This window comes from Pygocentrus nattereri, chromosome 17 (genome assembly GCF_015220715.1).
Source record: "Pygocentrus nattereri isolate fPygNat1 chromosome 17, fPygNat1.pri, whole genome shotgun sequence".
NCBI classification, from domain to species: domain Eukaryota; kingdom Metazoa; phylum Chordata; class Actinopteri; order Characiformes; family Serrasalmidae; genus Pygocentrus; species Pygocentrus nattereri.
Window position 1 is genome coordinate 4,797,560 of NC_051227.1, and position 27,366 is coordinate 4,824,925.

A 27,366-nucleotide genomic window follows, 5' to 3' on the forward strand; every position below is an offset into this window, starting at 1 on the left:
GTAAACAGACCTCTGCAGTTGTTTAAAAAAAAATTTATTTTTTGCAAATTAAAATTTTAATTCAATTTGATTCAATTAGAAATAAAAAGTGTGTTGTGCAAAATTTTGGATAATTTTCCAATTGTAAAGTGCCAGAATGGAAATGACTAAGCCTTAATCAACTTGTTTGGACTGGTTAGTGAAGGTTCCAGAGAGGATTAAATGATACATTATACACTATATTTCCAAAAGTTTTCACTCACCCATCCAAATCAATGAATTTGGGTGTTCCAGTCACTTCCATGGCCACAGGTGTATAAAGCCGAGCCCCTAGACCCACAGACTGCTTCTACAGACATTAGTGAAAGAATGGGTCGCTCTCAGGAGCTCAGTGAGTTCCAGCATGGTACCGTGATCGGACGCCACCTGTGCAACAAGTCCAGTCATGAAATTTCCTCACTGCTCAATATTCCACAGTCAACTGTCAGTGGGATTATAACAAAGTGAAAGCGATTGGGAACGACAGCAACTCAGTCACGAAGTGGTCGGCCACGTAAAATGACAGAGCGGGGTCAGCGGATGCTGAGGGGCATAGAGCGCAGAGGTCACCAACTTTCTGCAGAGTCAATCACTACAGACCTCCAAACTTCATGTGGCCTTCAGATCAGCTCACGAACTGTGTAGAGCGCTTCATGGAATGGGTTTCCATGGCCGAGCAGCTGCATCCAAGCCTTACATCACCAAGCGCAGTGCAAAGCGTGGAATGCAGTGGTGAAAAGCGCCGCCACTGGACTCTAGAGCAGTGGAGACGTGTTTTCTGGAGTGAACAATTATGCTTCTCTGTCTGGCAATCCGATGGACGAGTCTGGCTTTTGCAGTTGCCAGGAGAACAGTACTTGTCTGACTGCATTGTGCCGAGTGTAAAGTTTGGTGGAGGGGGGATTATGGTGTGGGGTTGTTTTTCAGGAGTTGGGCTCGGCCTCTTAACTCCAGTTAAAGGAACTCTTAATGCTTCAGCACCAAGAGATTTGGACAATTTCATGCTCCCAACTTTGTGGGAACAGTTTGGGGACAGCCCCTTCCTGTTCCAACATGACTGCCCACCAGTTCATAAAGCAGGTCCATAAAGACGTGGATGAGCGAGTTTGGTGTGGAAGAACTTGACTGGCCTGCACAGAGTCCTGACCTCAACCTGACAGAACACATTTGGGATGAATTAGAGTGGAGACTGTGAGCCAGGCCTTCTCGTCCAACATCAGTGTCTGACCTCACAAATGCACTTCTGGAAGAACGGTCAAAAATTCCCATAAACACTCCTAACCCTTGTGGAAAGCCTTCCCAGAAGAGTTGAAGCTGTTATAGCTGCAAAGGGGGGCCAACATCATATTAAACCCTATGGATTAAGATTGGGATGTCGTTCATACGTGTCTGAAGCCAGACAAGCGAATACTTTTGGAAATATAGTGTATTTGTCCTGTCAGTTAGTTCCACCGTTTCATGTTGCTTGTTCTTTGAAAGTAATATTTATTAGATTTAAGCTTCTCTACTGTAGAACAGCTGCCGTGTCCTATGTAAATGCATTTACACTTTCCGTCGCTTAATAAAGCCCTTTATGGGCCATTAAAATGCAACGTTCTTTAACGCACCTAAGACTTCACATCAAGTCCAATTTCCTACGTTCTGCCAGCTCTGCAGGAGCTCCGTAGCTCTGACTGGTCAGGTTGGAGATAAAGGCATTCTGCAACACATACAGAAAATCCAGCTGGCTCTGCAGTCATTTAGTTTCAGACGGCATTAATGTATTTTCAAAATATGACCTGCTTTTTTTCCATCACAAAACAAAATTCAGTACACTTACCTTATCATTTTAAGTCCACGCAGTCTGGAGAACAGATAAAGAGGCTGGACGTTACCAGTTCATTTATTTTCTCTTTATTTTCTGCACTTACACAACATCCCATAATTACCCTCAACACAGATGACTGTACATGTCGCACAACATACATACGTAAAACTTCGTTAGTCTTCAGTCTCTGTGTACACAGTTCAATTATTCGCTAATGGGACACAGTGTCCCCTCATACCCCTGCCCCCTTTATAAACCCTGTTTCGTCATACCAAAAAGCCCTGCCTCCTTCTCTCACCATCTCGCTCCAATCCCACAGGCCTGTCCCTATCTCATAACCCTACTCTAAATCCTGCAGATCCCCTCTCTTCCCAATGCTCTGTCTCCTCTAGCCACAACCCTGATCTCACTGTCCCACCCCTTCATTTAATGCCCCACCAATTCTACCCCACTTTTTGTTGACTTTTTCCATCTTTGATCATCAATCATGGTGCCACTCTTCTCAAAGCCCTGCCTCCTTATCTAATAGCCCCATCCTTTCTTCTCTTCTTCTCACTGCCTCACCCGCTCTTCTCAAAACCTTGCCTCCTTTTCTCAAAATCCTACCCTCACTTCTCAAAACCCTGCCTCCTCATCTCATAGCCTCACCCTCTCTTCTCAAAAACCTGCCTCCTCATCTCATAGCCTCACCCTCTCTTCTCAAAACCCTGCTTCCTTTTCTCAAAATCCTGCCCTCTCTTCTCAAAACCCTGCCTCCTCACCTCATAGCTGCACACTTTCTTCTCAAAGCCCTGCCTCTTCTTCTCATAGCCTCACCTGCTCTTCTCAAAACCCTGCCTCCTTTTCTCAAAATCCTACTCTCTTCTCAAAATCCTGCCTCCCCTTCTCATATCCCCACCCTTTCTTCTCAAAACCCTGTCTCCTTTTCTCAAAATCCTACCCTTTCTTCTCAAAGCCCTGCCACTTCTACTCATAGCCGCACCCGCTCTTCTCAAAGCCCTGCCTCTTTTTCTCATACCCTCAAACACTCTTCTCAAAACCCTGCCTCCTTTTCTCAAAATTCTACCCTTTCTTCTCAAAACCCTGCCTACTCATCTCACATAGCCGCACCCTTTCTTCTCAAAGCCCTGCCTCTTCTTCTCATAGCCTCACCTGCTCTTCTCAAAACCCTGCCTCCTTATCTCATAGCCCCACTGTCTCTTCTCAAAACCCTGCCTCCTTTTCTCAAAATCCAACCTTCTCTCCTCAATACCCTGCCTCCTCATCTCATGGCCCCACCTTTTCTTCACAAAACCCTGCTTCCTTTTCCAAAATCCTACCCTCTCTTCTCAAAACCCTGCATCCTTATCTCATAGCTGTACCCTTTGTTCTCAAAGCCCTGCTTCTTCTTCTCATAGCCTCACCCGCTCTTCTCAAAACCCTGCCTCCTTTACTCAAAATCCTACCATCTCTTCTCAAAACCCTGCTTCTCCATCTCAAAGCCTCACCTGCTCTTCTTAAAACCCTTCCTCCTTTTCTCAAAATTCTACCCTTTCTTCTCAAAACCCTGCCTCCTCATGTCATAGCCCCACGGTCTCTTCTCAAAACCCTTCTTTCTTTTCTCAAAATCCTACCCTTTCTTCTCAAAACCCTTCTTTCTTTTCTCAAAATCCTACCGTTTCTTCTCAAATTCCTGCCTCCTCATCTCATGGCCCCACCTTTTCTTCTCAAAACCCTGCTTCCTTTTTCAAAATCCTACCCTCTCTTCTCAAAACTCTGCCTCCTTATCTCTTAGCTGCACCCTTTCTTCTCAAAGCCGTTTCTTCCTCTCATAGCCTCACCCACTCTTTTCAAAACCCTGCCTCCGTTTCCCAAAATTCTAACTGCTCTTCTCAAAACCCTGCCTCTTCTTAGCCCCATCCTTTCTTCTCAAAGCCCTGCCTCTTCTCATAGCCTCACCTGCTCTTCTCAAAACCTTGCCTCCTTTTCTCAAAATCCTACCCTCTCTTCTCAAAGCCCTGCCTCCTCATTTCATAGCCCCACTGTCGCTTCTCAAAGCCCTGCCTCTTCTTCTCATAGCCTCACCCTCTCTTCTCAAAGCCCTGCCCAGGACATCCATAATCTAATAGTTTCCTCCCCTTTCAACACAGCTCAATCATCTCTTCTCAAAAATCTGCCTCAAAGATCTCAAAGCTCCACCCATTCTACTCAAAGCCCTGCCTCCACTTCTTATAGTCACATGCTTTCTTCTCAAAACTTCACCTCCTTTCCCACCCTCCCTCCTCATATCATGGTGCCCCCAATTCTATCACAATCCTGCTGCTCCTCTCACAGCCTCACCTTCTCTTCTCAATGCCCTGCCTCATCTTTTCATAGCCCCATCCTTTTTTCTCAAAGCTTCACCTCCGAAAAGCCTTGCCCTCTCTTCTCCCTACCCTGCACCCTCCTCCCAGTGCACCTCCTCCCAGTGCACCACCTTTCCTGTCATTGCACCATCCCTCATCTCACAGTCCTGCCTTTCCTTTTAAAGCTCCTCCCACTCGATACCTGATCTCAGTGACCTTTTGGCCTACACTCTGACTTCATATGTTTCAGCAGTGTGTTGTTTGTATCTCACAGCTTTGGCTGTGAGTGCCGTTATTGTTGGTGTGGTCACATGACCCCTGTGTTGCTCTGGTTTCACCGTCCTGGTTGTCTGCTGAGTCAGGCATCACACTTAGTGCCGTGTGTGTAGTGTGTGTGACAGTCCCGTTGGCCGTGATGCTCTGCTGCAGGTGTGTGTTCCAGTGGGGCACAGCAACTCCACCCCAAATGCGTCGGCTCTCCTGAAAGTTCACACAGACAGCACAGCCCCGTCCCCTTTTCTCGCAGCCCCGCCCCCTCTGTCCCTGACTTTGGTGACCTTTCAGGCACTGTGCTCCTCCATAAACCCCCAGCTGTGCATGTGTGAGCGCATGTGTGTGTCTGAGTGCGGCCGATGCCAGGTCCGAGTGCGACGACGTGCTGTCGATGAGCCGTCGGCCCAATGCCAGTGGCCGGACAGGCAGCGCCAACCTCAGAAGCTTCCAGAAGCGTGAACCGGGCTGCTCCGAGCGTGCACCGTGCCATCGGATGCAGGTTGAGCTCCGCCGCAGTTCTGCTAGCTCGCTGCAGGGGGCACCAAGGGCACACCTCCGCACCATGATCAGAGGCGTGCGGAGCATGTGGTGCAGGTACACACACAGCCGGCACTCCAGCAGGCTCACACTCTTCTCACACACACACTCGCTGCTCAGGACCACCAGCAGCCGGCGACTCGCCTGCATACACCTCAGCGCACGTTCCAGCAGGTCTAATACAGAAATAAACAAAAACAAATTATAATGCATCTACATTCAGTCTACAAACATAAACAGAGACATGCCTGCAGTCTCACAAAGTAGGATCTCTTACTTACCCAGCAAACGTTAAACAAATTTTGGTATTCTGATTTTCTGTTTCATGCTGATGGATCACTTCTTTCCTGGGTACATCACCATGGCAACTTATACTGCATGCCTAATCTGCTCTGGGTCAGTCACAGACAGCCTTATAGCAGATCATATTTAGATTACTCAGGGTCAACACTCTAGACTTTTAAGCAATCAGGACCAACATTCAGGTGGACCAATCAGGGTCAACATTCTCACCAATTAGAGCCAATCTTTTTACCAGTCAGGGTCAACATCCTGACCAATAAGGAAAACAGTGTACAATCAGTGCCAACATTCTGGCGGACCAATCAAGGCAAGGCTTCTCATCAATTAGAGTCAGCACTCTGACCAATCATGGTCAACTTCCTAAAACAATTGGAGACAACTTCCTGGTGGATAAATGAGGGCCAACCTTCTAACGAATCAGGGCCAGCCTTCTGCAGATGAACAAAGGCCAGCCAACAAACAACTTTCAGGTGGATTAGTCAAGGCCAACTTTCTTGATCAACTATGGTCAGATTTCCAACCAATCAGGGCCAACCTTCGTACCAACCTTCTTACCAATCAGGGCCAGCTCTATAGCAGACGAATCTGGGCCAGCCAACTATACCAACATTCTGGTGAATCAGGGCCAGCCAACTATACCAACATTCTGGTGAATCAGGGCCAGCCAACTATACCAACATTCTGGTGAATCAGGGCCAGCTCTGTGGCAGATGAATCAGGGCCAGCCAACTGGACCAACATTCTGGTGAATCTGGGCCAGCCAACTATACCAACATTCTGGTGAATCAGGGCCAGCCAACTATACCAACATTCTGGTGAATCAGGGCCAGCTCTGTGGCAGATGAATCAGGGCCAGCCAACTGGACCAACATTCTGGTGGCCCTGTCAGGGCTGACTTTCATCAATTGTGACCAGACTTTTGACCAATCGGGGCCAACCTTCTGACCGAACAGTGTAAAAGATTAATTTGCAAATGAACATTGTAAAACAGTGTCAATGGGGACAACGTTTGAGACCTGTGCATGACAGGAGAACATTCTAGAACAGTATAAATGGAGGAAGAGCATTCTAGGAGCCATGTGAATCGAGGAGAACAGTCTAGACAGTGTCAGTGTGGTCAGTGTGGGGTGGCCTTCATGCTGAAGACTGGACCGTCCTTTATGATGTTCACAGGAGTTTGATTAGTTTGAAACATTAAACCAAATGAATTATTGTGGATGAATGGAGAACATCCTAGAACAGTGTGAAGGAAGAAAGAACCATCTAGATCAGTGATGTAGTGATGAATGTTGATGAATGCAGGAATGGCAGCAGGACTGTACCTGATGTTTTAGCATTAATAAACAAACAGTGAATGTCCATGTGGCTTAATTTAGATACTTTGTCACCATTTTATCCTGCATTTCTTATTATACATTTAATTTTGTTGTATTTTATTTAGTTCGTTTGCTGTGAAGCACCTTGGGTCAATGCTGCCATGAAAGCATGGTATATAAATCAAATTTATGTATGTTTATAGTTATTTCTTATTATCCAATCACCCAGCAAAATATTATCACCACATTATTATCCCCATTAAAAGAGAAAAAATAGAAAGTGTATTATTTGCACATTCAAGTTTAACCAGGTGAAGCAATTTCAGCTTTAGCTCCGCCCCCTAGACTCTACCCATATGGAAGTGGTCAGAGCGCCCCCTGCTGTTTATTATATTGCATTAATAGCTTCTTGTTGCAAAATAAACACAAACCACAATCGCAAAGCTGGTTAATTCATCACGGTAAAAATGTTTTGCACACAACCAGCAGGTGGCGCAGTTCTGTATGTAAATATGTGACTGTATGTAAATGTGCTCTGTTCTGATTGGCTGCTTCAGCTTCAGCAAGAATGGGCGGGGCTAAACGTCATCGACTGAATAGGCAGATGTGCTGGTTTATGTGACAGCAGAAAGTATTCAATTCCAAACAGACTGCTTAGCTTAGCTTTGTGTTTAAATGGGCTGTTTAAATAGCGCTTCCAACTCTGATTTTAAAAACATTATTTTTGTGAATTGAGAACCTAAACATTTGCCTCCGTAAATCTCATGACTTCTGAAGTTGGTCCATCTTCTCCATGAACCTCTTCACTTTCACTGCGTAACCCACTCAGTCAGTGCGGCTCTTAAGAGACTCTATAAGCTGTTTGTTACTGTAATCTGCTGTAACACACCCGACCCACCTCTACAGCTAATTAACCATCACTAACAAAGAGAATCAGGTGGGCGAGATTAGGGAGTTCATACAGGAGCAAAGCCTGAGCTCAGGCTTCATTAGCATGCTGATTACACTACACTCCTTCATTAGCATATTGATTACACTGTATTATCCTCTAATGGAATATACACTGAACAGAAAGGATCCAGTTATGCAAACCTGCACAGTCAGCTGGACGCAGTTTATATTAATCTGACCATTAATGGACACACACACACACACACACACACACACGCCACAGCTTCCAGTGTGGATGAAATGGATGAAACTGTTGATAAGAATGCAAAAATATTTATTCAGATATACAAACAATGGCAAAGAATAAGAAAATATGGCATCAAATCTGGAAATGAACACAAAATCAATTCAAATGAATGTGAAATGACAGACATAAATAACAATAAAATGAACAATACAAACTTCACAAATGAAATGTTTTTACAAAATAGGAAACAGAAATAGAAAATATGTATGACCACATCTTGACAACACACAGTAAGACATGCACACATTATATATATATATATATATATATACACTAAAAATGCAAATAAAACTGAATGGAACTCACAGGCCACAATCCATTAAACCTCTCCAGTCATTACTTATCAGTAACATTAAGCTATTTGCTATTTAATCCGTATTATTATTGCTATATTATTATTATACTACAATTAATTATAATTATTAATGTATTAATTATAATGAATTAGGTGTTGTAAGTAAATCTGAGTTAATTATTAATAATAATAATTGATGTCACTGAAACAGTATTTTTACCCAAATTTCTCAATTTTATCTTTTTTTTTTGGTACAGTGGTAATTCAGGCAATATTTAGTTACCATATTCCAGAAACTTCCCATCTTTACTCCTAAATGAAAATCTGATGAGGTCAAGATAAGACAAGGCAGTTCGACGGCGTTGAGCTGTCCTAATGATTTATGGGAATTAAGAATATTCTTTCTGTAGTTTTTAATTGATTTTTACTCAAAGGAATCAGCTTGTATTCGAACCCTGCATATTACAGCGGCGCTGTTATTTCACTCTGAAGTTTAGGATGGAAACAAATGGGTTGACCTTTTATCTGTGGCCCAGTTTTAGCATGAAACAGCACACCCAAGGTAAAAGGGTGCGCTGTTCCCACATACTGCGGGCTACAGTCAGGATCCCGGCCTCGTTTGAAAGAAAACTCTCAAGTTTTTAAAAAAAGGGTAACAGTGTCTAGCGGGGAGGAGCTTGTTTCCTCCTGACTCGGAGATCTCTAATCTGATCTCTGACTCTTGCCGTGTTATCGGACTACGTTTTGGATGATGGTGTTTCTGTGGAGGCGGTGAGGCTCTGAAGGTGAGGGCACACAGATTTGCTGGTGTTCGCTCATTCGGTGCAGATGCTGTAAATAAGATGTGAATAACGGATCATAAAACGGTTTGTGGGGTTGTAATTTCAAGCTTTCTGACGTTGTATTGCGTCAATGCACTGCTGAACAGTTTGATGTATTAAAATGCTGCATGACAAACGAAGGTAAATGATGTGATGGAAGTGCGTTTTTTCTGTTACATGATCTAGAACAGGATACTTTTTACAGTATGGAATATTGATGTGGCAGCCGTGATCAGTGTGACATCAGTCCAATACTGTCTGTACTGAGATGGTGATGGTTCTGGGGCCGAGCCCGGGAGCTCCCACCTGTGAAAACCATTCAGTTTAAAGCAGGGCTTCTCAGCCACTGAGCCATGGACCTGAATGGGCTGCTGAACATCCCTTGGTGGTCCTGAGGAGGGCCCGTGGTCTGTAGTGGGCCAATGATTGCACTCTATCTTAAGCTGACTAAACGACAAAAAAGAAACCTGAAATGTTTTCATTATTTAGATTATTGTAATAATAATGATAATAATCAATAATAATAATTGTAATAATAATAATAACCATTCACATTATTGTTATCTACCATATAAACAAAGTCAAATATATTTATATTCTACTTTTTTCAAGAGGTGCTGCCACAGTTTTATGGCAAACCCAGGTCTGAGCCCCTACGAGCGTCCCCGAAGGAGACAGTGGCAGGAGAAACTCCTTAAGAGCAAGAGGAACACTGAGAGGTACCAAGACTGAAACGAGGAACCTATCCTCCTCTATTTATTCTTATCGTTTTATTCTTCTTATTATTAGTTTTCTGCCCAATTTTCGTCCACTAACACAGTTTTTGAGATCGCCACCATTCCAAACCTGGAATGTTCGGTCTGATCAGGATTGGTGTGCTTGTATACAGTTATTTGTTTGGACACAAGGCTTTCGGACAAACTGTGTTAAATGACAAAGTGCAAAAGTTGGTGTCCAGCAACCACCTAGCAACACCCTAGTAGCCACCTAGCAACACCCTAGCAACCACATAGCAACACCCTAGCAACAATTTATCAGCACATTTGCAACCACCTTAAATACTATTGTAACGGTTCAGCATCTTCCTAGCAACTGCCTAGCAACTGCTTACGCTGTGCAGTCACTTTGCATTTTCTTTAGGAAACACTTTTGTAAATAGTAGCCCTGAAAAAACAGTGAACCTTTCCTATAGAAGTAAACACACACTCGCCCTGACATTCCCCCATTCTGCTCGACGTCTGGTATAAAACAGGCTTACTTCAGCATCATCTGTTGATATTTTATGCTCTCTGATTTGTGTCACATCTTGTGAGCCCTGGCACCCAAACAAAGCTGTACTGAAAATTTCCAAAATGACACTTTTAAGCAAAAGTCTTAGTTTTGTGATGCGGAGGCCCTTCGTGCTCTCTGATAATGATGAGCAGGTGGGCCTTGAGGCAGAAGTGGTTTGAGGAGCCCTGGTTTAAACTGCAGTGCTGCTGCTCTGCTCACTCTGTTTCTGAGGTGTCCGTATGACAGTTTTCCTCAGAGAGTCCAGAATCAGCGCCGTGCTCTCGACCGCTTGTTTGCGCTCTCCGTGGCCCGTGTGGCTGACTGTGTGCTCTGTGTCCGTGTGTGTGGTGTGTTTGCGGGCGGGCAGCTCCAGCTGCAGCTGCTTCCAGAAGCGAGACGACAGAGGGAGGGACTTCTCTCCCTGCCAGCGGATCAGGGTGAGAGCGACGCGCGCCCTGCGCAGCTCTTTCACCCAGCACTGCTTGTTTACAGGCTTATACTGGATCAGCACCACCCTCAGGCGGCCCCCCCGCAGCATCACCAGCCCAGCCTGAAGCTCCAGCAGAGCCTGGGTACCCTGCACAGCGCTGAGTGCGCTCACCACAATCACCAGCCGCCGGCTGCGGCCAACGAACCGCAGCGTCTCGTCCGTTATGGCTACACACATACACACATCACAGTTACACACACAGACACATACTGACACACCAGAATTAAAGGGTCCATATCACCCAAAAATGAATGTAAGTTAATATCATTAAAGTTTTGAGGAATGTCTCACTCTACAGTCCATTTATGGAACCTAAGCTGCATCCACTCACACTGAAGTTATAAGGCGTGTTTAAGACTGGATTGCATTTCAAATGAGGCAGCTAATCAGATCAAAGCATATTTACATTTCAGTCTGAAAGGCACAGTAACTAAACCAGCCGGTTTAACTGTAACTGATAAAGAGAGGCTGGAAAAATGCACAACTGCACAGATGTTTTCAGTTGACCTCAGCAGGAAAAATGCACCCTAAAACCCTAGTAACCACCTAGCAATACCCTAGCAACCACATAACAGCCCAGCAATCACCTAGCAACCACAAAGCAACATTGTAGCAACACATTTGCGACTACCTAAAATAATATAGTAATAGCATCTCCCTAGCAACTGTCAGCATAGATAAAAATGTAGGGTATCGGCCCTTTAAACAAAAGAGTATTGGCCCTTAATCAGAAATATTAAAAAGGCCATGTCCTAAATTCTTCTCCTATTTCATATTTCCCCTTATAAGGTCCAGTTATGATGTTTGTGTGGTTTTATGCGACAAAAATAGTCAAAGCTGACCATTTTGCAGAACTGTCTGGGGGGAGAAGCATGGCTGAAACCCCTCCTTATAACACCATATACATTCACATCCTCGCCTTCCGTTACTATGACAAAGTGTTTACAATCCCCACCACCACCCTATGTCCCCCCTGTTCCTCAGTCCTACATCAGTCATACTACAGCTATGAGGGTCCAGTCTTCTAGCTACAGACAGAAACTGCCCAGAATTCCAGCCCAAGTTCTCTGAGCCACTCACCCCCCAAATCCGTCTTCCCCATACTACCACCGCCATGTTGAAGGCATGGTCTGAACTCAAAAACGCTCTTTGTCCCTTACAATTAATTCGCATTACTGAGCTCTGTTCTGATTGGCTGCCTTCTATGTGCTTCATAGAAAAAGTGAGAATAGGAGCATTTATGCAAATGGATGGTTTACTATGACATCACAAAAAAGTGAATTCAAATCAAGCTTAGTTTTCATGCATGGACTGTATGGACATTTTGAAGTTTGTTTATAATATAAAGGTGTGGTTTTCCAAAATATGGGCTCTTTGAATGAATTGACAGAAGTGTAAATCCATATCAAATACCAGATATAATAATAATAATAATAATAATAATAATAAAAATAAACCATTTCAGATTAGCCTCATACTTTCAGGGAATAACATCCAGTACAAGAATGTAAATGTGAATGTAAATCTTTTCTGAGAAGCAGAGCTCTAAAAAAGTAAAAAAAACTTTGTTGAATCATAACTTTAAGCTGTTTAGGGCACATACTGTATTTTAAGTGAATATTATTATGGGTTTAAGGTCTTTTTTTTTTTTACCCAACCCCCCCCCCCCCCCCATTTTAATCGTCTCCAATTCCACCTGCCACTGCTCCCCCAATCACACAATGCCATCAGCGTTAGGAGGGTGAAGGCAGCACAGGCTTCCTCCAAGACCTGTGAAACCAGCCACCACTCTTTTTCGAACTGCTGCTCACGCAACGTCACTGGACAGCCGAACGCACTCAGAGGAAAGCGCCGACCGCCAGATCTGTTACGTCAGCTGACAGACGCCTGCACTGACTAGCATCACATTGAGTGATGGGGGGAGAAGGAGGGCCACCCTACCCACCCAGAGAGAGCGAGGCCAATTGTGCTCTCTTGGACTCCCGGCAACGGACGCCAGGGGAGCCTCAAATTTAAGGTCTTTAACTACAGAAAAAACATTTTGAGTTGTACAGATGTGCAAATTCATCTCTACTAAAACTAATAACAACTAACTATAGATTTTAATAACTAACTAAGACTAAGGGCTGCAAGACTTTTTAAAAATCTGCAGCTTTTTGATGAAAGTCGAGTCGACTAATCACTGATGACATCATAAGTAAAACCACAGGAGAAGGGAATGTTTTGCAACAAGCAACTTTAAAAATCTGACTTTAAAAATCTGGCGCACAGGTCAGTACCTGACGCTCTATGTTTTATATTAAGCTAATCCAGAATCATCCAACAACCAAAGCATATCCTGCAGACAGTGGTCGTGTGGTCATAAACTGACCACATGTTTGAGTTTGTGAGCATCAGTTCAGTGGAAACTGTTATTTTTCCTCTTTTGAGGTATTAAAAAGGGCTGAATGTGATATTTTGAGCACAATGAAATTGTTCCCTGATAATATGAGGATAATCAGTAAATCTGAGATGGTCAATGAGGAGATCTTGGGTGATTTGAAGGGGGACTCCACCAGTTTTTCACAATTAAGCGGTAGGAGATGTAAACAGCCGTTCAGCATTTTTTGGTGTGAGATGCTCTAGACACTCTTACTGTCAGAACTGTTCACAGTGGTGGTGATAGGAACTAGATGTCCACCTCTAAAAGCTCCTCACAGAAAGTTCCTACAGTAAATAATACATATTATTTCAGATTTTACACTATTTACCATCATCAACATTCCATATAAACTCAGAAGACTCGTGTAGGTTCTCTGGTGGGTCTGGATGGTAAATAAAATGTCTCTATTTGTGTTGCTGTCATGGTGACCCCTGGTTCCTATCACCACCACTGTAAAGACATTTGGACCATTTCACACCAAACCTCTCTGAATCTCTCACACCTCACACACTGAATTAGAGGAATTTTGGAAAATGGGTGGAGTTCCCCCTGAACATGTAATGATTCAGACTCTGTATGAGTATGAACTCACTCCCTCCAGGCAGACTGTCTCTGTCGAAGATGCAGACGGAGTATCCGAGCTCTACCTCCAGCACCCTCCTCAGCGTCGTCATGACGAACTCCTCCTCCTCCCCGTTCCGCGCGTACGAGATATACACGTCATACTCCTTATCATCTGCGCATATGATAATGATGTTTACATAACGTCCATAGACTCATCTGTCTCAAACGTTCCCCCTGTGAGATTAAAGGGCCTGTATCCTACAGTTTGTGTACCATAAACAGTCATAATTAACATCAGCATTTCATTTCACAGCCTCGCTTTATGTCCTACAGTTAAACAGGCTGTTTCTGTTACTGTGCCTTTAAGACTGATATATGTAAATGATCTCTGTTCTGATTGGCTATGCCTCATTCTAAAACCAATCTGAGCTACAACACTCCTTATAACTTCAGCCTGAAAGCCTGAGGCTAAACTGCTGTGAGGGAAAAAGGGAAACATACAGTACTGGGTAAATAAAATGGGCCAAATCCCAAATATAATGGTTGTTACTGATGGTTCTGGCTTTATAGAGAATATTTTCTATGGTATGTGCTGGTCCCCCGGTTCTCACAGAGGAAGGTGGGGCCCAAACCTCAAGGGAAGAGGAAATCTGCAAAGGAGTGAGCACCTGAGCCAAGAGGAAACGAGAGCTAGTTCGCTCCACCTCCCCATCACTGCCGCTCCACAGCTCGTCCACCAGTGTCAAACGTGAGGTGTAGGATAACGTCCTCGCTGCAGAACAAGAGGCGGGAACTTGGCAGCAGAGTTTGGGACTCTCAAACCATCCAACACTCCCTCACCGATTTCCTCTCCCACCATTCTCACAGGGCTTCGTCCCCTTGCTCGGGGTTCAGGCCCCACCTTCCTGCCGGCTCTCGTGGTCGTTGTCAGGGCCCGTGGTACGGCTGCATACCACATTCTTCTAATGCTAATACTACATAGTTTTAGCTGTTTGAAACAGTCAGTGCTGATTTGATCGATACTGACTCTTCTTTCTGTAAAAGACTGTCTGCAAATTTACACACTAAACTCCAACATTTGAAGACAAAGCGAAAAACCCTCACACACTCACTCACGGCATCTGTTAGCTTAATTATTGCTTTGCCATTTTGGGCTTGGCCTGTTTTTTCCGCCGATATGTAAATGCTTTGTGACTTCACAAAAACGAGTTTGACTATTTTTGTAGTTGGACATTATGGGCTGGCGACAAGCATAACTTTTATGAAAATTTAACATAAACTGTTTACATAATAAGTCAAATTTCATTAAAAATAAAAAGTCATGATATATTGCCCTTTAACACATTCTCCAGATAAATCGACTGGCCACTAGGGGTCTCCAAAGTATTGGTTTTACTGTTTAGTGTTTTACATTAAATAAAGAAATACAATGTATATAAGAGTGTGTGTGTGTGTGTGTGTGTGTGTGTGTGTGTGTGTGTGTGTGTGTGTGTGTGTGTGTGTGCGTTACCAGATCTCTCATCAGTTCCAAACCAGGAGCGATACAGCAGGTGAACCTCCAGTTTATACACACGATACAGGACGAACAGCAGCACAGCTACAGCCAGAGTTACACCCAGACCACAGCCCAGCTCCACAGAGGGGATATACACTACACACACACACACACACACACACACACACACACACACACACACACATTAATACATGCACACACCCAGCCCATAGCCCAGCTCCACAGAGGGAATACACCCACACACACACACACACACACACACACATATACACATACATGAACACACACACACACACACACATATACACATACATGAACACACACACACACACACATATACGCATTAATGCATACACACACCCAGACCACAGACCATTTCCACAGAGGAAATATACACACACATGTGCATACATACATGTATATATTTAAAGTCTGATTTCAGTCCAGAAACACCAAAAAAAAACAATAATGTAAACACTAAATCTGCTACCCTGTCATTCGCTTACTAATCTTAATGCTTACAGTACAGTAATTATCAAATGTTCAGTTCATTCAACTTATACGAACCTATGAATTACTGAATAGTTAATGTCAAATATTAATTCATATTATTCCATAATGCATTGTAGACACTGAATAATTCAAAGTAGATACAAAATGATTTATAATAGAAACTGAATAATTAAAAGTAGATATTGAATAACAGAACCATTTGTAGTAAATACTTCATAATAAATACTGAATAACCTATAGCAGTTATTAAGTACGTTATTGTAGATACTGAATAATTTATGTACTATGGATTATTCAGCATTTACTATATAGATACTGAATAAGTCATAGTAGATACTAAATAATTAATAGTAGATCCTGAATAATTCATAGTAGATCCTGAAAAATTCATAGAAGATACTGAATAATTCATAGTATTTACAGAATAATTTATAGTAACTACTGAGTAATTCATAATAGATACTGAACAACTCATAGTAGTTACTAAGTTACTGTAGATACCGAATAGTTTATCTACTATGAATTATTCAGCATTTACTACAAATCTTTGGTATCCACTAAGAATTATCCCATATCTACTATGAATCATTCAGTGTGTCAGGCTCAGACAGAATTCAGATGCTTACAGACCTCGCTTAGGTAAAAAGGGTTCATTAACAAAAGGCAGTGTCTGTAATCAAAGTCAGTCAGTCCAAGGTCAAAAACCAATACACCAAAACAGAAACCATGAATGTCCAAAAATGGACCCAGGGTCAAACAAGAAATCGCAACCGTACCGAGAGGGCGAGGCAAGGTCAAAGGAAACAAAGCAAGGTTCATACAGGAAATGGCGGACAGACAGATGGAAGGCTCAGCAAGACAGTACTTCGCAATGAGCTAAGCTAAAGCTCGGGCTTATATACTGGACCAACAGAGAACCATGATAAGAAACAGGTGAGAGCGTTGAGTAGTCAGGTGAGGCAGAACAATCTACTACAGATTTTTCAGTATCTACTGCAAATTATTCAGTATCTAATACAAATTATTCAGTATCTACTGCAAATTATTCGGTATTTACTACAAATTATTCAGTATCTACTGCAAATTATTCAGTATCTATTGCAAATTATTCAGTATGTACTACAAATTATTCCGCATCTACTACAAATTATTCAGTATCTACTAAAAATGATTCAGTATCTACTACAAATTATTCAGTATTTACTACAAATTATTCAGTATTTAGTACAAATTATTCAGTATCTACTACAAATTATTCAGTATTTACTACAAATTATTCAGTATCTACTGCAAATTATTCAGTATGTACTACAAATTATTCAGCATCTACTACAAATTATTCAGTATCTATTAAAAATTATTCAGTATTTAGTACAAATTATTCAGTATCTACTACAAATTATTCAGTATCTACTACAAATTATTCAGTATTTACTACAAATTATTCAGTATTTACTACAAATTATTCAGCATCTACTACAAATTATTCAGTATCTACTGCAAATTATTCAGTATGTACTGCTAATTATTCAGTATCTACTGCTAATTATTCAAGAACTTAAGGAATTATGTATTATGACCTAGTGCATGAGTGGGGTTACCGTTTTTCTGCAGGGTAGCGATGCTGGTGTTGAATCCTCTGCTGTTCCGGGTGGAGCAGCGAAATTCCCTCTGAAGATCCGACGCCAAAAACTCAGACACGTGCAGCACTTTCAGCACAGTCTGATCACCGTAATCATCCAGCTCAATACTGAACACAAACACATGGCATAAACAAGAGCGGATGATTCAGAGGTTTATTCAATATGCCCTATTAATCTGATAAAAGACTGACACTCATTTTCATTACATTAAAATTAAAAATGCTCCTTTCTATGCACCTTCTCAAGGGAGTCGTAGGGGCTGTAGTGTACCCTGGCTGCAGGTGAGAGGTGTATGGACAGAGCAGGGGCTTCAGTGTTACTGGCTGCAGGTGAGAGGTGTATGGATAGAGCGGAGCTTCAGTGTTCCTGGCTGCAGGTGAGAGGTGTATGGATAGAGCGGAGCTTCAGTGTTCCTGGCTGCAGGTGAGAGGTGTATGGATAGAGCGGGGCTTCAGTGTTCCTGGCTGCAGGTGAGAGGTGTATGGATAGAGCGGGGCTTCAGTGTTCCTGGCTGCAGGTGAGAGGTGTATGGATAGAGCGGAGCTTCAGTGTTCCTGGCTGCAGGTGAGAGGTGTATGGATAAAGCGGGGCTTCAGTGTTCCTGGCTGCAGGTGAGAGGTGTATGGATAGAGCGGGGCTTCAGTGTTCCTGGCTGCAGGTGAGAGGTGTATGGATAGAGCGGAGCTTCAGTGTTCCTGGCTGCAGGTGAGAGGTGTATGGATAGAGTGGGGCTTCAGTGTTCCTGGCTGCAGGTGAGAGGTGTATGGATAGAGCGGGGCTTCAGTGTTCCTGGTTGCAGGTGAGAGGTGTATGGATAGAGCGGGGCTTCAGTGTCCCCTTTCTGCAGGTCAGAGATATATAGGTAGAGCGGGGCTTCAGTGTTCCTGGCTGCAGGTCAGAGATATATAGGTAGAGTGGGGCTTCAGTGTTCCTGGCTGCAGGTGAGAAGTGGATACGTAGAGTGGGGTTTCTACGTACCTGGCTGCAGGTGAGAGGTGTATGGGTAGGGCTGGGCTTCAGTGTTCCTGGCTGCAGGTGAGAGGTATATGGAGGGAGGGGCTTCAGTATACCTGGTTGCACATGAGAGGTGTATGGAGGGAGGAGCTTTAGTGTACTTATCTACAGGTGAGAGGTGTATGGCGGGGCTCCAGTGTACCTCCTTGCAGGTGAGCTGTAGCGAGGGTCTGCTAGTTCTTCCACTGTTTTGTTGTCGATGCTCCACCACACCTGCTGCTCCTCATTTTCCATGCAGGGCAGAAACGCCCGGCACGACAGATTGACATCCTCCCCTGCAGGATCACCATGGAAAAATGTTACTGAGCAACAAGCATCCCTCGGCATCACCTGATCCATACTCATCTGTTTGTCATTTTTTTCTTGTTCCTCATTTCTCCATTAGAAGCCCATTCATTTTTGCCCCCAAGCCACCACAGCCACCAAACTACATGTACTCACTCAGGGCAGGTCCTCAAACTCTAATCCTCAGTCACACTGACCTGCACTCCCCTATGTGTCGTTTTTCCATCCCTCATTCCTCTCATAGACTCCTATTTATTTTCAACAACATGCAGCTACCACTTGGCAACCCCCCTAAAAACCACCCAATAAACAATTCCACATATCACAGCAACTGCCTAGCAATATCTTAGCGACAGCACAATAACTCTGCATATTCTTTAGGAAATTCACTATTCTAGGTCAACATGTCAGTTTTATAAAATCACAATGGCTGTATCACAAAATCTGAGGCTGGCCGGCTGACATGACTTATCCTATTCAGTCCATAGTACTTACTAAGTGTGTTACAGAAGTTGTATATATATGTATATGTGTATATATATTATGTATGTGTGTGTGTGTGAAATCCATATGTTGCCATATATCAGATTTCCATATGGGGAGTAAATCAGGGCTGGGAGCTACAACTCAGCTAAGTTAATGTAGCTAGCGTTAGCTCTACAAATGTTCTTGCTAAGGTTAAATACTGCTAATATTGTCCACTTTGTTTTTGGCAGATGTCCTTTTCTATGTTTATTTTTTTTGGAAGTGTGGAATCAAATCTTGGGATTGACTACATCGATTCCTGTCACTTTTATTGTGAATCAAAGTTGACTTCAAAATGTCTGGAATAAAAATAGTCCTAATGTAAACAGAAACTCACCCAAAGTAACTATGTAGATCTGACCAGATGCTGGATTCAGAATCCTTGGATGTTCAGTTCCACAGCTGGGTGCTGATACACACATACATTTATGCAGAATAATGTGAATGTACAACACAGTATTGCGGAGTAATGTAGAGTAGAACAGAGTCACATATAGTGATGTAGAGTAGAACAAAGTGATGTAATGTAGAGTAGAACAGAGCCATACAGAGTAATGTAATGTAAAGTAGAATAGAGTCATAGAGAGTGATGCAGAGTAGAACAGAGTCATATATAGATATGATGTACAGTAAAATAGTGATGTAGAGTAATGTAGAGTAGAACAAAGTAATGTGGAGTACTGTAATGTAGAGTAATGAAGAGTAATGTAGGATAGAACAGTCATATAGATTTATGTAGAGTAGAACAGTCATATAAAACAATGTAATGTAGAGTAGAATAGAGTAATGCAGAGTAACATGTAGTAAAACAGAGTGATGTAAAGTAATTTACAGTAGAACAGTGATGTACAGTAATGTAGAGCAGAACAAAGTAATGTGGAATACTGTAGGAAACAGTAATACAGAGTAATATAAAGATAAATGAAGTAATGCAGAGTAATGTAGAGTAGAACAGAGCAATGTAGTGCAATGTAGAGTAGGGCAGAGTAATGTAGAGTAGAACAGAGTACTGTAGAGTAGAACAGTAATACAGAGTAATGTAGAGTAATGCAGAGTAATATAGAGTAATGCAGAGTAATATAGAGTAGAACAAAGTAATGTAAAGTAGAACAGAGTACTGTAGAGTAGAACAGTAATACAGAGTAATGTAGAGTAAAATGAAGTAATGTAGAGTAATGTAGAGTAGAATAAAGTAATGCAGAGTAATATAGAGTAATGCAGAGTAATATAGAGTAGAACAGAGTAATGTAGAGTAGAACAGAGTACTGTAGAGTAGAACAGTAATACAGAGTAATGTAGAGTAAAATGAAGTAATGTAGAGTAATGTAGAGTAGAATAAAGTAATGCAGAGTAATATAGAGTAATACAGAGTAATATAGAGTAGAACAGAGTAATGTAGATTAGAACAGAGTAATGCAGAGTAGTGTAGAGTAGAACAGAGTAATATAGAGTAGAACAGTCATAGAGAGGAATGTAGAGTAGAACAGAATAATGCAGAGTAATGTAAAGTAACCGAGTAAAGTGCAGTAGAGGTATGTATAGAGTACTGTAGCATTTTGTAGAATAATGTGGAGTTAAACAGAATAACGTAGGATACAATCATGCTGAGTAATTCAGAGTAATGTAGAACACATGCTGAGTAATGTAAAGTATAGCATGTCGTACAGACGGGCTTGACGTTGATGGTACGTGTGAACTGGAGTGCATGTCCATTGTTCTTGTAGGAGACGATGCAGGTGTACGGCCCCTCCATACCAATCAGCAAGTTATAGATCTTCACCTCATCACCCTTTACCTGCCTTTCTAAACCAAATGAAAAATCCCTGCTGCATTTCTACAGAGAGAGAGAGAGAGAGAGAGATTATATTCTCAGAGACCATCAAAAATATACCCTATGTGGATAAATGTATAAAATGATTATATTATGATGATGCTGCTCTATAGCTTTACAGATGTCAACCTATAAACAGGAAAAAAACGAGGTTTTTTCCTTCTCCTGCAAGGTATATATATATATATATATATATATATATATATATATATATATATATATATATATATGTATGTATGTGTGTGTGTGTGTGTGTGTGTGTGTGTGTGTATATATCTGACATACGTGGTACCAGGTGACATTGTGAGAGATGTTGGGCAGGTGCTGCAGGTCGGGGCAGCGCAGCGTGTAGGACTTCTGGAATGGGACGGTGACATTATGATGGAGCGTACCATCACACACTCCACCACGCACAAAGACCTCCAGCTGCACCCCCACTTTCGCACATGATGTGGTGTTCCTGCAGAACACACACACGCGCACACACACACCATTTCATGTCCGTGTAGTATGTCTTATTTTTCAGTGTAGTGTCTGTTTTCATACTATTTTCATGTGCTATATTATTATTACAGCCACTTATACACTCACCGAGCGATTTATTAGGAACAGCTGTACACCTACTTACTCATGCCGTTATCTAATCAGCCAATCATGTAGCAGCAGTGCATAAAATCATGCAGATTCAGGCATAAGTTCACATGAACCATCAGAACTTCAGTGTTTCTATACCAGCTGATCTGGGATTTTCACACACAATGTCTCTAGCTTTACTCAGAATGAGGCAATAAAGATAAAACATCCAGTGAGTGACAGCGGAAATGCTTTGTTGGTGAGAGTGGTCAGCAGAGAATGGCCAGACTAGTTTGAGCTGTTGGAAAAGCTACGGTCACTCAGATAACCACTCGTTGGCATCCCACTGACTGTTTGCCACTGCTGGTTCCCGCTTGGACCAGCCAGATTACTGTCCTGCACACAAGCTCTAACTAGTTTTTAATTTCCTCAAACAGATTTTAAATGCAGAAAATAAACAATTACAAATAACTGAGAGAAGAAATAATGACTAGCCCTAATCTAATGTTGTTGCTGATTAAAATCATGTACTGAACTGATTTAAATAGTATAATTATAGAAAAGAAGGAAGGAAAAATACGTCAATTGGACTGTAAGTGGAAACTGGGCGAGGATAATTGGAATTGTGTTTATTACTCTGTTTAACCTCTGGTGGACTGCCCAGAAAATCCTGAGCAAAATGCAAGTGGAGCGCCAGCTTTGCCATCAGTGGACCAACGGTGGCCCACTGACCTCTTGCTATCGGCAATATCAAACCTTGAGGTGGATGGGCTACAACAGCAGAAGAGTCATGCCCTGCATTCTGGGAAGAATGAGACCTCAAAAACCTGTTGAGTTGCACTTGTCGGTCAAGAATGAAATGAAAAGCTGCAATAACTTCGTTTTTTTTTACTTTAGTATAATAATAAGTCTTAGTATGTAACAGAATTTTAAGGGGTTAAAATTGACCTAACTCATTCAAAAAGTAGAGCAGTGCCATCTCAATTGAAACTGTTTATAATTACTGGGTAATTTTACTCACTGAAGACGTGTGGATCACTGAAAATGAGAAAGTAACCATAACTCAATATACCGCTATTTAAACTTCAACCTGTTAAGTAACTTTACTTAAATTTTCCAAGGCAATAAGTTTTAAGAGTAAAGTCAACTAATTTAGGTTTACACTGCAGATGGTAGGGTCAGAATTTGGCACCAACACCATGAATCCCAACCTGCCTTGTGTCAGCAGTCCAGGCTGGTGGAGGTGGTGTAATGGGGTTTTGGGCCATTAATACCGATCAATCAGCGCTTGAATGCCACAGCCTGTTTGAGTGTTGTTGCTGACCATGTTCATCCATTCATGGCCACAATTTACCCTTTTCTATAGGCTACTTCCAGCATGATGATGCATATTACATATTACAAAGCAAAAGTAACTGGTTTCATGAACATGATAGTGAGTTCAGTTCTTCCGTGGCCTTCACAGCCACTGGATCTGAAACCAGCAGAACATGTTTTAAATGTGGTAGAACCAGAGATTCACAGCATGAAATGATAGCTGAAATTTCTGCAAGAATTATATGATGCAAGTCAACATGGACCAGAATCTCAAAGGAATACTTTCAACATCTAGTGGAATTTACAGCATGAAGAATTGAGGCTGTTTTGAGAGTCTTACCCAGTAAGTCTTAAAAAGTATATATTATAAAGTAATAAAGTATATAGTATAATGTATATACACTGCTCAAAAAAATAAAGGGAACACTCAAATAACACATCCTAGATTTGAATGAATGAAATATTCTCATTGAATACTTTGTTCTGTACAAAGTTGAATGTGCTGACAACAAAATCACACAAAAATCATCAATGGAAATCAAAGTTATTAACCAATGGAGGCCTGGATTTGGAGTCCCACACAAAATTAAAGTGGAAAAACACACGACAGGCTGATCCAACTTTGATGTAATGTCCTTAAAACAAGTCAAAATGAGGCTCAGTGTTGTGTGTGGCCTCCACGTGCCTGTATGACCTCCCTACAATGCCTGGGCATGCTCCTGATGATGTGGCAGATGGTCTCCTGAGGGATCTCCTCCCAGACTTGGACTAAAGCATCCGCCAACTCCTGGACAGTCTGTGGTACTACGTTGGTAGATGGAGTGAGACATTATGTCCCAGATGTGATCAATCAGATTCAGGTCTGGGGAGCGGGCGGGCCAGTCCATAGCTTCAATGCCTTCATCTTGCAGGAACTGCTGACACACTCCAGCCACATGACGTCAAGCATTGTCCTGCATTAGGAGGAACCCAGGACCAACCGCACCAGCATATGGTCTCACAAGGGGTCTGAGGATCTCATCTCGGTACCTAATGGCAGTCAGGCTACCTCTGGCGAGCACATGGAGGGCTGTGCGGCCCTCCAAAGAAATGCCACCCCACACCATTACTGACCCACTGCCAAACCGGTCATGCTGAAGGATGTTGCAGGCAGCAGATCGATCTCCACGGCGTCTCCAGACTCTGTCACGTCTGTCACATGTGCTCAGTGTGAACCTGCTTTCATCTGTGAAGAGCACAGGGCGCCAGTGGCGAATTTGCCAATCCTGGTGTTCTCTGGCAAATGCCAAGCGTCCTGCACGGTGTTGGGCTGTGAGCACAACCCCCATCTGTGGACGTCGGGCCCTCATACCATCCTCATGGAGTTGGTTTCTAACCGTTTGTGCAGACACATGCACATTTGTGGCCTGCTGGAGGTCATTTTGCAGGGCTCTGGCAGTGCTCCTCCTTGCACAAAGGCGGAGGTAGCGGTCCTACGGCCTCCTCCACGTCTCCTGGTGTACTGGCCTGTCTCCTGGTAGCACCTCCAGCCTCTGGACACTATGCTGACAGACACAGCAAACCTTCTTGCCACAGCTCGCATTGATGTGCCATCCTGGATGAGCTGCACTACCTGAGCCACTTGTGTGGGTTGTAGAGTCCGTCTCATGCTACCACGAGTGTGAAAGCACCACCAACATTCAAAAGTGACCAAAACATCAGCCAGAAAGCAGAAAGGTACTGAGAAGTGGTCTGTGGTCCCCACCTGCAGAACCACTCCTTTATTGAGTGTCTTGCTAATTGCCAATAATTTCCACCTGTTGTCTGTTCCATTTGCATAACAGCTGTGAAATTGATTGTCAGTCAGTGTTGCTTCCTAAGTGGACAGTTTGATTTCACAGAAGTTTGATTTACTTGGAGTTATATTGTGTTGTTTATGTTGTCTTTATTTTTTTGAGCAGTGTATATATATTTATATATATATATATATATATATATAGTTTCCTGCCTTCCACCCATTGACTGCTGGGAGGGACAGGCTCCAGCAAAAAAAAAAAAAATATATATATATATATATATATATGTATATATATATATATATATATATGTACATACATGTGTATATGTATCTGTGCATGGTCAATGTGTCCGTGTTTCGCGTACCTGAGCATACAGATGTACAGGCCTCTGTCCTGCACCGTGGCCGGTTGTATCCACAGCGAGTCGCGGTGTTTGAGAAACGTGTGTGTGCGCAGGTCTATGGGCTGCTCCAGCTCGTGAGTGTTTGTTTGTCTGTACCACAGCAGTGTCAGTCTGGAGCTTTGATTGTAGTTATAGAGGGAGGGGAAGGAGAAGAGTGGGCAGGAAATCCGTCCAGATTCACCCTCATATACATGCACTGAAGCACCCTGGTGCACACCCCAGTCATGACACTGCACACCTGAGACACACACAGGAAAAAACACCGGTTAGACTCCATCTGCACACATCTGTCTCATGCTCACATTCACCCATCTGCGCATTGGCTAATATTTAACCGCCTGATGTATCTGCTAGTTGAGTAATGAATCCACCAGCCAGTGAATATACCCAGCAGTCAGATAATGTAACTCCTAGTCAGCTAATTAGTTAGTTTGTCATTAGTTGACTAATATACCCACTGGTCAACTAATACACCCACTGGTCAGCTAATATACTCAGTCGTTGGCTAATATACCACCTCATCAGCTAATATATCCCCTCGTCGGCTATTATACCCACTCCTTGGCTAATATACCCACAAGTCAGCTAATCTAACCATTGGTCAGGTATTATAACCACTGGTCAGCTAATACACCCACTTGTTGGCTAATATACCCACTGATCGACTAAAATACCCACTAGTCAGCTAATGTACCTACTGGTCAGCTCGAATATCTGCTAGACTAATATATGCACTAGCGAGTCTTTACAAAGTCCAGAACACTATCATACATTCAACTACATTAGCTTGAATGATGACCAGTCAGCTGCTTTTCTGAGTAAGTAGCAAATCAAACAGTCAAGCACCAAGTTTCAGAGCGCTGATCTGCACAAGCTCTGCTCATCATTCCACCTGATGCTGAAACTGATGCTGATGATGCTCTACAGAATCTAATCTGACCGTCTTAACCAGAGAAATGCCAAACTGGAGAGAAGAACAGCATTGATTTCTGGGAAATACAGTAACTGACACTGAGATCCTCCACAGTGCTGAGAGATAATCAGAGATGGGACACACACCCATATACACACACACACACACACACATTTAATGAGGATGTGTGTAATGACTGCTGGGAGCGAAGTGGACGGAGCAATAACTAACCAAAAATCAATAACACACCTGTCTGCCTCGTCCACGACCTGGACATTTATTTCTGCCCTACACACACACACACACACACACACACACACATACACACACACCCCAGAATCAATGTTCAGTAATTGAGCTATAAAATTTATGATATAAATGTGTTGTAAAAGTTAAAACTTTATAAAGTCGGAATCAATTACAGCTAAAACAGCCTCATCAGCATTAACTCATCAATAACACTTTATAGCTCAAACATACACTCTCTCTTTCTCTGTCTCTCTCTCTCTCTCTCTCTCTCTCTCTGTCTCTCTCTCTCTCTCTCACACACACACACACACAGAGACAGGAAAATTAAAGATAAGGCTTGAATGAGTTGTGGTGCTAATGCTAATGCAACCTGCATGCTAACGTCCCACTGCATTTACATCATTTACAATTCAGCATCAGAAACGTCACATTATGCACCGTCAGCATTAACACACACACACACACACACACACACACACACACACACACACACACACAGCAGTAATGCGGTCACTCTACCGGACTGTAGTGGTGAAGAGGGAGCTGAGCCAGAAGGCGAAGCTCTCTGTTTACCGGTCGGTCTACATCCCGACCCTCACCTATGGTCATGAGCTGTGGGTAATGACCAAAAGAACGAGATCACAAATACAAGTGGCGGAAATGAGCCTCTGTGCAGAGTGGCAGGCTACACTCTATTTGACAAGGTGTGGAACTCAGTCATCCAGGAAGAGCTCAGAGTAGAGCCGATACTCATCTGCATTGAGAGGATACAGCTGAGGTGGTTCGGGGTCATTCTAGGACCTGCTGGGGTAATTGAATCTCCAATTTGGCCTGGGAGCATCTTACGGCCCCCGGGAATGAGCTGGAGGAAGCTGCGGGGGGGATTCTCACTGCTACCGCAACCCTATCTGGACTAAGCGGTTAATGATGATGATGATGATGATGATGGCCTCTCGTAGCCTGTAGTGAATAAAAATGTTGACAACCCAAAATGTTCTGTCCTGGGTACATTTTTCTCCCAAATATATGAACGATGAGCTCGTCAAAGAGTCATAATGCAGCCCTGTTTCCAAAGAAGTTGGGACACTGTGCAAAATGTAGAAGAACTTAGTATATATACAGAACAACATAAGGACATCATCTACAGCGCATTACATCATTAAAAG

The 27,366-nt window shown here is 42.8% G+C and overlaps 2 protein-coding genes across 9 annotated transcripts in view; both read right to left on the reverse strand.

Annotated features, from left to right (window-relative positions):
* Window positions 1-4,395: 4,395 nt before the first annotated feature.
* Window positions 4,396-5,550, reverse strand: LOC119265778. The gene is made up of 2 exons (XM_037546759.1): window positions 5,241-5,550; window positions 4,396-5,135 (listed from the first exon to the last, which is right to left on the reverse strand). Exon 2 carries the CDS (start codon window positions 5,107-5,109, stop codon window positions 4,396-4,398), a length of 714 nt encoding a protein of 237 aa, XP_037402656.1. The 5' UTR covers window positions 5,110-5,135; window positions 5,241-5,550.
* A 2,680-nt stretch (window positions 5,551-8,230) lies between these two features.
* The window catches only part of LOC108412084 (interleukin-1 receptor accessory protein), a 35,092-nt gene continuing 15,956 nt past the window's right edge, over window positions 8,231-27,366 (reverse strand). For all 8 annotated transcript variants that reach the window (XM_037546826.1, XM_037546823.1, XM_037546821.1 and 5 more), the window contains 9 exons: window positions 25,000-25,276; window positions 21,253-21,427; window positions 20,802-20,970; window positions 19,474-19,545; window positions 18,469-18,601; window positions 17,271-17,419; window positions 15,151-15,291; window positions 13,669-13,812; window positions 8,231-10,821 (listed from right to left, as the gene is read on the reverse strand). In XM_037546826.1, the coding sequence (XP_037402723.1) occupies window positions 10,355-10,821; window positions 13,669-13,812; window positions 15,151-15,291; window positions 17,271-17,419; window positions 18,469-18,601; window positions 19,474-19,545; window positions 20,802-20,970; window positions 21,253-21,427; window positions 25,000-25,276 (1,727 nt within the window). In that variant the 3' untranslated portion in view covers window positions 8,231-10,354. The remainder of the gene's footprint in view (window positions 10,822-13,668; window positions 13,813-15,150; window positions 15,292-17,270; window positions 17,420-18,468; window positions 18,602-19,473; window positions 19,546-20,801; window positions 20,971-21,252; window positions 21,428-24,999; window positions 25,277-27,366) is intronic.